The sequence below is a fragment of the Ranitomeya imitator genome, chromosome 10 (assembly GCF_032444005.1).
Source record: "Ranitomeya imitator isolate aRanImi1 chromosome 10, aRanImi1.pri, whole genome shotgun sequence".
NCBI classification, from domain to species: Eukaryota; Metazoa; Chordata; class Amphibia; order Anura; family Dendrobatidae; genus Ranitomeya; species Ranitomeya imitator.
Window position 1 is genome coordinate 142897878 of NC_091291.1, and position 12626 is coordinate 142910503.

The 12626-nt window shown below is 53.2% G+C and overlaps 1 protein-coding gene across 4 annotated transcripts in view; it reads right to left on the reverse strand.

Moving 5' to 3' along the window:
- Positions 1-12626, reverse strand: part of ROBO3 (roundabout guidance receptor 3) — a 438180-nt gene that overhangs the window by 351431 nt on the left and 74123 nt on the right. For 2 of the 4 annotated variants that reach the window (XM_069741133.1, XM_069741132.1), the window contains one exon: positions 2426-2620. In XM_069741133.1, the coding sequence (XP_069597234.1) occupies positions 2426-2588 (163 nt within the window). In that variant the 5' untranslated portion in view covers positions 2589-2620. Of the gene's footprint in view, positions 1-2425; positions 3085-12626 lie in introns of those variants that run through there. The other 2 variants (XM_069741135.1, XM_069741134.1) reach the window with 2 other exon arrangements.

Here is a 12626-nt window from a genome sequence, read left to right on the forward strand (position 1 = left end):
CCGACCCTCCCACAACACGCTGACACACGTGGCTTCTCCCCGACCCTCCCACAACACCCTGACACATGTGGCTTCTCCCCGACCCTCCCACAACACACTGACACACGTGGCTTCTCCCCGACCCTCCCACAACACACTGACACACGTGGCTTCTCCCCGACCCTCCCACAACACACTGACACACGTGTCTTCTCCCCGACCCTCCCACAACACGCTGACACACGTGGCTTCTCCCCGACCCTCCCACAACACACTGACACACGTGTCTTCTCCCCGACCCTCCCACAACACGCTGACACACGTGGCTTCTCCCCGACCCTCCCACAACACACTGACACACGTGTCTTCTCCCCGACCCTCCCACAACACACTGACACACGTGGCTTCTCCCCAACCCTCCCACAACATTTTGACACACGTGGCTTCTCCCCGACCATCCCACAACACGCTGACACACGTGGCTTCTCCCCGACCCTCCCACAACACACTGACACACGTGGCTTCTCCCCATCCCTCCCACAACACACTGACACACGTGGCTTCTCCCCATCCCTCCCACAACACACTGACACACGTGTCTTCTCCCCGACACTCCCACAACACACTGACACACGTGGCTTCTCCCCATCCCTCCCACAACACACTGACACACGTGTCTTCTCCCCGACACTCCCACAACACACTGACACACGTGGCTTCTCCCCATCCCTCCCACAACACACTGACACACGTGTCTTCTCCCCGACACTCCCACAACACACTGACACACGTGGCTTCTCCCCATCCCTCCCACAACACACTGACACACGTGGCTTCTCCCCGTCCCTCCCACAACACACTGACACACGTGTCTTCTCCCCGACACTCCCACAACACACTGACACACGTGGCTTCTCCCCGACCCTCCCACAACACACTGACACACGTGTCTTCTCCCCGACCCTCCCACAACACGCTGACACACGTGGCTTCTCCCCGACCCTCCCACAACACACTGACACACGTGTCTTCTCCCCGACCCTCCCACAACACGCTGACACACGTGGCTTCTCCCCGACCCTCCCACAACACACTGACACACGTGTCTTCTCCCCGACCCTCCCACAACACACTGACACACGTGGCTTCTCCCCAACCCTCCCACAACACACTGACACACGTGGCTTCTCCCCGACCATCCCACAACACGCTGACACACGTGGCTTCTCCCCGACCCTCCCACAACACACTGACACACGTGGCGCCTCCAGATGATGGAGCTCATGGCAGAGCGTAGTCTGCACCGTACACAGAGGTCACATGATCACCGCGGCAAAATGTCAGAACCAAACACTACACCGTGTAGAGTAATCCTCTGCCATCGCACGACAGACGGCACAACGCCATGTACGAGTGTCCGAGGAAAGTGACCGCCGAGGGCGAGGGAATGTCTGCCCTCACCTGTGCTGCCATGTAGAAACGTACAAAGAAAAACTTACATAGGACTGCAGGTGACACCTACTACATTACCTGTACTCAGAGAGAGTACTGTGTTATCTGTGGTGTTACATGGGACTGCAGGTGACATCTACTACATTATCTGTACTCAGAGAGTTATCACTGTGTTATCTGTGGTGTTACATAGGACTGGAGGTGACATCTACTACATTATCTGTACTCAGAGAGAGAGTACTGTGTTATCTGTGGTGTTACATAGGACTGCAGGTGACATCTACTACATTATCTGTACTCAGAGAGTTATCACTGTGTTATCTGTGGTGTTACATAGGACTGCAGGTGACATCTACTACATTGTCTGTACTCGGTTATCACTGTGTTATCTGTGGTGTTACATAGGACTGCAGGTGACACCTACTACATTATCTGTACTCAGAGAGTTATCACTGTGTTATCTGTGGTGTTGCATAGGACTGCAGGTGACATCTACTACACTATCTGTACTCAGAGAGTTATCACTGTGTTATCTGTGGTGTTGCATAGGACTGCAGGTGACATCTACTACATTATCTGTACTCAGAGAGTTATCACTGTGTTATCTGTGGTGTTACATAGGACTGCAGGTGACATCTACTACATTATCTGTACTCAGTTATCACTGTGTTATCTGTGGTGTTGCATGGGACTGCAGGAAGCACCCTTCCTGCTCACTTGTACACCAGCAGCACAGGGATACAGTGTCACAGCTTCAGCCCTGTCGGTGACACCGTGTCGCCATCAGTCCGCAGATTTCGCCTTATCTATGGACACTCTATGAGACGCGGTTGTGGACGCAGATTTCACGTGACCACCGACATTATAAGTTTCCACAATTTACTGCTAACATTGCAGAAAGCATCTGGAGAAAAGGAGAGCATGCTGATCTGCTTCCCCGATGTGGGGTGCCCCATGCTTACACCCCCCAAACACCACAAAGAAGGCGACCTACCGTTGAAGCTGGTCAGGTTGCTGAAATCGAACAAAGTTCCATTGAAGCCGGGAAACGAGGCGTTAAATTGGAAGAACAAGTCTGTGGAATTGGAGTTTTCTCCTGGAATAGAGTCTGCAAAGAGGTTCATCTGCAGGAGGGTCTTCAGGAGGTAGCGCAGCATGTTGTCTGCAGTGCACCCCTCTTCTCCGCAATCTGTGGGGGGAGGGAGACAAAAGGACCTCTTTATTGGAGGTTTATGACTGGAAAAAAGAACACCCCACTTTCCTGTAAACAATGGCTCCCCCAAATTGTAAAGAATAGGGATTGTCCTGATTTCCTCACTCTTCTCGGGATGACGGATCACCAACAGAGGGGCCCCCAGTTAATAGGAGCTATCGGATGAGAAGGGCCCCCTTTTTCCTGCTCAGCAGCAGCATGTCCAGGCATCCTGCGGAATAACTTTGGATGTGAGCGAAGCTTCAGCCTCCTGATCTCTTCTCTCCTCCCTCCGCACTGACTCTACTGATGCTGCGGAGGGAGGGTCCCCTGGGGGCTGATAGGGAAGGCAGAAACCAGGTGCTGGCACCAATAAATGTTTAATTATTGGATTAATAATGATCCCTGGGGGAGGCAGGCAGCCCCTCTCCTGCCATGCAGTGCTGCATCCCCCCCAGCACGAGAGGAGGCTGCAGAAGAAGGACCAGTTCCTGCAGCTCCGCACCATACAGCCAGTGCTGATGGAAAAGCAGGCTGCAGAGCCCTCGTCTCTGCTATAACATGGGCTCTCCGGGCTGCAGAGCCCTCGTCTCTGCTATAACATGGGCTCTCCGGGCTGCAGAGCCCTCGCCTCTGCTATAACATGGGCTCTCCGGGCTGCAGAGCCCTCGCCTCTGCTATAACATGGGCTCTCCGGGCTGCAGAGCCCTCGCCTCTGCTATAACATGGGCTCTCCAGGCTGCAGATTCCTCTCCTCTGCTATAACATGGGCTCTCCAGGCGGCAGAGCCCTCGCCTCTGCTATAACATGGGCTCTGCAGGCTGCAGAACCCTCGCCTCTGCTATAACATGGGCTCTCCAGGCTGCAGATTCCTCTCCTCTGCTATAACATGGGCTCTCCAGGCTGCAGAACCCTTGCCTCTGCTATAACATGGGCTCTCCAGGCTGCAGATTCCTCTCCTCTGCTATAACATGGGCTCTCCAGGCGGCAGAGCCCTCGCCTCTGCTATAACATGGGCTCTCCAGGCTGCAGATTCCTCGCCTCTGCTATGACATGGGCTCTCCAGGCTGCAGAGCCCTCGCCTCTGCTATAACATGGGCTCTCCGGGCTGCAGAGCCCTCGCCTCTGCTATAACATGGGCTCTCCAGGCTGCAGAACCCTCGCCTCTGCTATAACATGGGCTCTCCAGGCTGCAGATTCCTCGCCTCTGCTATAACATGGGCTCTCCAGGCTGCAGAGACCTCGCTTCTGCTATAACATGGGCTCTCCGGGCTGCAGAGACCTCGCCTCTGCTATAACATGGGTTCTCCAGGCTGCAGATTCCTCTCCTCAGCTATAACATGGGCTCTCCAGGCTGCAGATCCCTCTCCTCTGCTGTATTATGTGCGCTCCAGGCTGCAGAGCCCTCTCCTCTGCTATAACATGGGCTCTCCAGGCTGCAGAGCTCTCACCTCTGCTATAACATGGGCTCTCCAGGCTGCAGAGCCCTCTCATCAGCTATAACATGGGCTCTCCAGGCTGCAGAGCCCTCGCCTCTGCTATAACATGGGCTCTCCAGGCTGCAGAACCCTCGCCTCTGCTATAACATGGGCTCTCCAGGCTGCAGATTCCTCTCCTCTGCTATAACATGGGCTCTCCAGGCGGCAGAGCCCTCGCCTCTGCTATAACATGGGCTCTCCAGGCTGCAGATTCCTCGCCTCTGCTATGACATGGGCTCTCCAGGCTGCAGAGCCCTCGCCTCTGCTATAACATGGGCTCTCCGGGCTGCAGAGCCCTTGCTTCTGCTATAACATGGGCTCTCCAGGCTGCAGATTCAGCGCCTCTGCTATAACATGGGCTCTCCAGGTTGCAGAGCCCTCGCCTCTGCTATAACATGGGCTCTCCAGGCTGCAGAGCCCTCGCCTCTGCTATAACATGGGCTCTCCAGGCTGCAGAACCCTCGCCTCTGCTATAACATGGGCTCTCCAGGCTGCAGATTCCTCGCCTCTGCTACAACATGGGCTCTCCAGGCTGCAGAGACCTCGCTTCTGCTATAACATGGGTTCTCCAGGCTGCAGATTCCTCTCCTCAGCTATAACATGGGCTCTCCAGGCTGCAGAGCCCTCTCCTCTGCTATAACATGGGCTCTCCAGGCTGCAGAGCTCTCACCTCTGCTATAACATGGGCTCTCCAGGCTGCAGCATCCTCTCCTCTGCTATAACATGGGCTCTCCAGGCTGCAGAGCCCTCGCCTCTGCTATAACATGGGCTCTCCGGGCTGCAGAGCCCTCGCCTCTGCTATAACATGGGCTCTCCAGGCTGCAGAGCCCTCGTCTCTGCTATAACATGGGCTCTCCGGGCTGCAGAACCCTCGCCTCTGCTATAACATGGGCTCTCCGGGCTGCAGAGCCCTCGCCTCTGCTATAACATGGGCTCTCCAGGCTGCAGATTCCTCTTCTCTGCTATAACATGGGCTCTCAAGGCGGCAGAGCCCTCGCCTCTGCTATAACATGGGCTCTGCAGGCTGCAGATTCCTCGCCTCTGCTATAACATGGGCTCTCCGGGCTGCAGAGCCCTCGCTTCTGCTATAACATGGGCTCTCGGGGCTGCAGAGCCCTCACCTTTGCTATAACATGGGCTCTTCGGGCTGCAGAGCCCTCGCCTCTGCTATAACATGGGCTCTCCAGGCTGCAGAGCCCTCGCCTCTGCTATAACATTGGCTCTCCAGGCTGCAGAGCCCTCGCCTCTGCTATAACATGGGCTCTCCAGGCTGCAGAACCCTCGCCTCTGCTATAACATGGGCTCTCCAGGCTGCAGATTCCTCTCCTCTGCTATAACATGGGCTCTCCAGGCTGCAGAACCCTTGCCTCTGCTATAACATGGGCTCTCCAGGCTGCAGATTCCTCTCCTCTGCTATAACATGGGCTCTCCAGGCGGCAGAGCCCTCGCCTCTGCTATAACATGGGCTCTCCAGGCTGCAGATTCCTCGCCTCTGCTATGACATGGGCTCTCCAGGCTGCAGAGCCCTCGCCTCTGCTATAACATGGGCTCTCCGGGCTGCAGAGCCCTTGCTTCTGCTATAACATGGGCTCTCCAGGCTGCAGATTCAGCGCCTCTGCTATAACATGGGCTCTCCAGGTTGCAGAGCCCTCGCCTCTGCTATAACATGGGCTCTCCAGGCTGCAGAGCCCTCGCCTCTGCTATAACATGGGCTCTCCAGGCTGCAGAACCCTCGCCTCTGCTATAACATGGGCTCTCCAGGCTGCAGATTCCTCGCCTCTGCTATAACATGGGCTCTCCAGGCTGCAGAGACCTCGCTTCTGCTATAACATGGGCTCTCCGGGCTGCAGAGACCTCGCCTCTGCTATAACATGGGTTCTCCAGGCTGCAGATTCCTCTCCTCAGCTATAACATGGGCTCTCCAGGCTGCAGATCCCTCTCCTCTGCTGTATTATGTGCGCTCCAGGCTGCAGAGCCCTCTCCTCTGCTATAACATGGGCTCTCCAGGCTGCAGAGCCCTCTTATCAGCTATAACATGGGCTCTCCAGGCTGCAGAGCCCTCGCCTCTGCTATAACATGGGCTCTCCAGGCTGCAGAACCCTCGCCTCTGCTATAACATGGGCTCTCCAGGCTGCAGATTCCTCTCCTCTGCTATAACATGGGCTCTCCAGGCTGCAGAACCCTTGCCTCTGCTATAACATGGGCTCTCCAGGCTGCAGATTCCTCTCCTCTGCTATAACATGGGCTCTCCAGGCGGCAGAGCCCTCGCCTCTGCTATAACATGGGCTCTCCAGGCTGCAGATTCCTCGCCTCTGCTATGACATGGGCTCTCCAGGCTGCAGAGCCCTCGCCTCTGCTATAACATGGGCTCTCCGGGCTGCAGAGCCCTTGCTTCTGCTATAACATGGGCTCTCCAGGTTGCAGAGCCCTCGCCTCTGCTATAACATGGGCTCTCCAGGCTGCAGAGCCCTCGCCTCTGCTATAACATGGGCTCTCCAGGCTGCAGAACCCTCGCCTCTGCTATAACATGGGCTCTCCAGGCTGCAGATTCCTCGCCTCTGCTACAACATGGGCTCTCCAGGCTGCAGAGACCTCGCTTCTGCTATAACATGGGTTCTCCAGGCTGCAGATTCCTCTCCTCAGCTATAACATGGGCTCTCCAGGCTGCAGAGCCCTCTCCTCTGCTATAACATGGGCTCTCCAGGCTGCAGAGCTCTCACCTCTGCTATAACATGGGCTCTCCAGGCTGCAGCATCCTCTCCTCTGCTGTAACATGGGCTCTCCAGGCTGCAGAGCCCTCCCCTCAGCTATAACATGGGCTCTCCAGGCTGCAGAGCCCTCCCCTCAGCTATAACATGGGCTCTCTAGGCTGCAGAGCCCTCTCCTCTGCTATAACATGGGCTCTGCAGGCTGCAGCGCCCTCTCCTCTGCTGTATTATGGGCTCTCCAGGCTGCAGAGCCCTCTCCTCAGCTATAACATGGGCTCTCTAGGCTGCAGAGCCTTCTTCTTTGCTATAACATGGGCTCTCCAGGCTGCAGAGCCCTCCCCTCAGCTATAACATGGGATCTCCAGGCTGCAGAGCCCTCTCCTCTGCTATAACATGGGCTCTCTAGGCTGCAGAGACTTCTTCTTTGCTATAACATGGGCTCTCCAGGCTGCAGAGCCCTCTCCTCAGCTATAACATGGGCTCTCCAGCATACAGAGCCCTCTCCTCAGCTATAACATGGGCTCTCCAGCCTGCAGAGCCCTCTCCTCTGCTATAAATAGGCCCTCCAGGCTGCAGATCCCTCTCCTCTGCTGTAATATGGGCTCTCCAGCATACAGAGCCCTCTCCTCAGCTATAACATGGGCTTTCCAGCCTGCAGATCCATCACCTCAGCTATAACATGGGCTCTCCAGCCTGCAGATCCATCTCCTCTGCTATAACAAGGGCTCTCCAGCCTGCAAAGCCCTCTCCTCTGCTATAAATAGGCCCTCCAGGCTGCAGATCCCTCTCCTCTGCTGTAATATGGGCTCTCCAGCATACAGAGCCCTCTCCTCAGCTATAACATGGGCTCTCCAGCCTGCAGATCCATCTCCTCAGCTATAACATGGGGTCTCCAGCCTGCAGATCCATCTCCTCTGCTATAACAAGGGCTATCCAGCCTGCAAAGCCCTCTCCTCTGCTATAAATAGGCCCTCCAGGCTGCAGATCCCTCTCCTCTGCTGTAATATGGGCTCTCCAGCATACAGAGCCCTCTCCTCTGCTATAACATGGACTTGTCAGCCTGCAGATCCTCACATGAAACCATCCCTGACACAAACACACAGTTACCTCTCCCTCTTCTAACATAATGGGAATATCAAGCTCCGGCACTGAATATTCATGGCCAAAAGCCCCATCTTTTTTTTTCTCAGCTCTCCTATATTTGCTTGGAATACGCAATCAGTTTATCCAGCGCGACTTTAATTTCAGCATTTCAGATAATTAATTTTGGTTTCCATGAAGCTGCTTAAATATATGCAAAGGACAGAAGGAAATAATTCTTAAAGGGAACCTGTCACCCCGTTTTTTGAGATTGAGCTATAAATACTGTTAAATAGGGCCTGCGCTGTGTGTTCCTATAGTGTATGTAGTGTACCCCGATTCCCCACCTATGCTGAGAAATAACTTACCAAAGTCGCCGTTTTCGCCTGTCAATCAGGCTGGTCAGGTCGGGAGGGCGTGGTGACATCGCTGGTTCTTCCTCAGCTTTACGTTGGTGGCGTAGTGGTGAACAAGCAGCGCGCGATCTGCGCTGTCATCCCTTTCGTCGGTGGGGGCGGCCATCTTCCTGGGGCCGCGCGTGCGCAGATCGAGTGCTCTGCTGCACGGGGCTTCAGGAAAATGGCCGCCGCCACCGATGCAAGGGATTACAGCGCAGATCGCGCGCTGCTTGTTCACCACTACGCCACTACGCCACCAACGTAAAGCTGAGGAAGAACCAGCGATGTCACCACGCCCTCCCGACCTGACCAGCCTGATTGACAGGCGAAAACGGCGACTTTGGTAAGTTATTTCTCAGCATAGGTGGGGAATCGGGGTACACTACATACACTATAGGAACACACAGCGCAGGCCCTATTTAACAGTATTTATAGCTCAATCTCAAAAAACGGGGTGACAGGTTCCCTTTAAAGCTGCCCATAGAGGTCAGAGGAAGACTTCACACCCACACTGCCTATAGAAATCTATGGGCTCTTACAGCTCTGCCCTTAGGAAACCTGCTATTCCTTCCAGAGAGTTTATACAGAACTGTGCACAAGTTTTAGGCGGGTGTGAAAATAACGATGCAGAGTAAGAAGCTTTCAAAAATAGAAGAGTTAATATTTTATCTGATTAATTAAAATAGAAAGTGAATAAATAAAGGAGAAATGTGAATCTCCTCAGTATCTGGTGATCGCCCATCACCTCCATCATCAGTATCTGGTGACCGCCCATCACCCCCATCATCAGTATCTGGTGACCGCCCATCACCCCCATCATCAGTATGTAGTGACCGCCCATCACCTCCATCATCAGTATCTGGTGACCGCCCATCGCCTCCATCATCAGTATCTGGTGACCGCCCATCACCCCCATCATCAGTATGTAGTGACCGCCCATCGCCTCCATCATCAGTATGTAGTGACCGCCCATCACCCCCATCATCAGTATCTGGTGACCGCCCATCACCCCCATCATCAGTATCTGGTGACCGCCCATCGCCTCCATCATCAGTATCTGGTGACCGCCCATCACCCCCATCATCAGTATCTGGTGACCGCCCATCACCCCCATCATCAGTATGTAGTGACCGCCCATCGCCTCCATCATCAGTATGTAGTGACCGCCCATCACCCCCATCATCAGTATGTAGTGACCGCCCATCACCCCCATCATCAGTATGTAGTGACCGCCCATCACCCCCATCATCAGTATCTGGTGACCGCCCATCGCCTCCATCATCAGTATCTGGTGACCGCCCATCACCCCCATCATCAGTATGTAGTGACCGCCCATCGCCTCCATCATCAGTATGTAGTGACCGCCCATCACCTCCATCATCAATATGTAGTGACCGCCCATCACCCCCATCATCAGTATGTGGTGATCGCCCATCACCCCCATCATCACTATGTAGTGACTGCCCATCACCCCCATCATCAGTATGTGGTGACCGCCCGTCACCTCCATCATCAGTATGTAGTGACCGCCCATCACCTCCATCATCAGTATGTAGTGACCGCCCATCGCCTCCATCATCAGTATGTAGTGACCGCCCATCGCCTCCATCATCAGTATGTAGTGACTGCCCGTCACCTCCATCATCAGTATCTGGTGACCGCCCGTCACCCCCATCATCAATATGTAGTGACTGCCCGTCACCCCCATCATCAGTATCTGGTGACCACCCATCACCAGTATGTAGTGACTGCCCGTCACCTCCATCATCAGTATCTGGTGACCGCCCGTCACCCCCATCATCAATATGTAGTGACTGCCCGTCACCCCCATCATCAGTATCTGGTGACCGCCCATCACCCCCATCATCAGTATCTGGTGACCGCCCATCACCCCCATCATCAGTATGTAGTGACTGCCCGTCACCTCCATCATCAGTATGTAGTGACTGCCCGTCACCCCCATCATCAGTATCTGGTGATCGCCCGTCACCCCCATCATCAGTATCTGGTGACCGCCCATCACCCCCATCATCAGTATGTAGTGACCGCCCGTCACCCCCATCATCAGTATGTAGTGACTGCCCATCACCTCCATCATCAGTATGTGGTGACCAGCCATTGCCTTTATCACTTCTAGATCTCGTCACCCCAGATCTTCTGTGTATGAGGCCTGTGCGGATCCTTCTGTCTCTTCATGTGATCCCAGACAGATGGGATGATGTGAGATCAGGGCTCCGGGGCTGGATCATCACTTCCAGGATTCCTCATTCTTAATGACACTGGCTGGATGTTGGGGGTCATAGTCCGTCTGCAGAATAAATTTTGCGCCAATCAGACGCCTCCTTGATGGTATTCCATAATGTATAAGTATCTCCTGGATTTTCCAGCAGTAACGACACTATTAATCCACAACTCCATTCACTGAAATGCAGCCCCAAAATTGCAGGACCCTCCACCATGTGTCACCGCTCCTGCAGACCCTCATTATTGTGCTGCTCTCCAGCCTTTTTGTGAACAAACTGCTTCTGCCCCAGCTGCTGACATTTTTTGCAGCTTGGCTCCCATGTTTTCATGTCTTTGCATTGCTCCAGGTCTTGTTTGAAGACCAGACTTCTCTGAGCAGGAGATGGTGTAGCTGGTCCCACTGGCTGCCAGCTCTGAGTTGATGGCACTGCTGGACATCGTCTAATTTTGAAGGGAAGTATGGTGTCTTTCCTCTGCTGCACTAAGTTTCCTTGGCCGACCACATCATTAAACCCCGATCTGCTGTGACGTTGTTGCCTCGGACAGACGTAGCTGATGCAGTAGATCTACCTTATGTATTGTAGCTGCCATGGTGTATGACCTGTGACATGAAACCATCTTCCTCAGCCTCCCCCTAGTAGCAGAGTTCGGCTGTTCCTCATCAGGTTGGAAGCCTCCTACACAGCTGTATCTTCCATGATGCTTATCATCTGCTTGGTATAATTGGTTACTCATACACTGGATTATGATCCCATAAAATCCATGACTGAGAACCTAGAAGTACTGGAGCAGTTTAGAAGGTAATATGTGCCACCAGACACTGATGAGATTTACGCTTCTCTCGTTAATTCATTTTGCATTTTGATAATAGATAAAAATAAACTATTAACACATATTTTTTTTCACAGTATTTTCACCTTCCAGCAGGTTTTCTCCATCTGCCTAAAACATTTGCACAATACTATATACACTTTATACACACACCTGTATACAAAGTTGTAGTTACAATTGCTTTGTCCGCTCTCTTCGCTCTGACAATGTGTCAATCATAAACCTGAGATCGTAGGATGAAACAATCTATAGACCCCTCTTATAGAAGTGCAATTACCCCCACTGTCCCGGGAGGTTGGTGGGATATGTCCATTTTCATCGTATCTGCATCCTAAGGCCACAGATACCGTTGTATACAGCTCTACCATCCAGCTCGAGCGTGCCATCTAAGGCCACATAGCGGCATCATAAAGTATGAGAATAATCACAATGAGTGAACGGCAACAAGGGGGCAAAATAATGTCTATATAGCGATTGAAAGAACCAAAAGCAGCTGACTTTCCAGGAGGCGCCACAGATCGCAATGAATGAGCCACAGTGTTATGTGCTTGGAGAACACGGAGAAAGGTCCGGTTGTCCAGGACTTTCCGCTCGTGTCCGCACAGTTCGGTTATGTCCAGGTGTCAGGTGTTGGTTATTGCCAAGAAATCTCAAAATACCCTGCAGTAAATTACAAAGTAACTCCCGTGTCCTGGGGATTACGTAAGAATGCGCTTCTGTATAGAAAGATGTTATTTCCTAGTCATTTTGAAGGACAAAAAACGATCGTTAGGGGAAGGAAGAAAATAATTTCTGCTCTTGTCAGGGATAAATGGCAAGCAATGGAGACTATGGGAGGTAGGAGGCTGATGAGAGTAAAGCCTGCTCCCATGTCCCTGCATACAAAACAGCATCATTAGAGGGATCATTCACAACTCCAGCGCAGAGAGAGGGTCCGGCACGAGACACCAGACCCTCAACAAGGCCGCGATTGGTTTCCTTTGTGCAGATAATAATCCGTGAAGACGCTGCGGCCACTTATAAGTGATTACTCCTCACAATCAATTCTTGTGTTTCTATCATTTATACTGCAGCAACAAAAAGACAGCGAGTGTGAGGCTGCGATCACAGCGGTGCGCACGGCCACGAGGCACTACAGCCATCCAGCAGACATTTATAAATAAACCATCGATTGCAGCATTTCTACACTTACAGCCGAGCTCTGCAGTATACCCACAGCGCCGCTGGCTGGAGATCAGCGAATACCTGAAGATGGGGGCGAAAA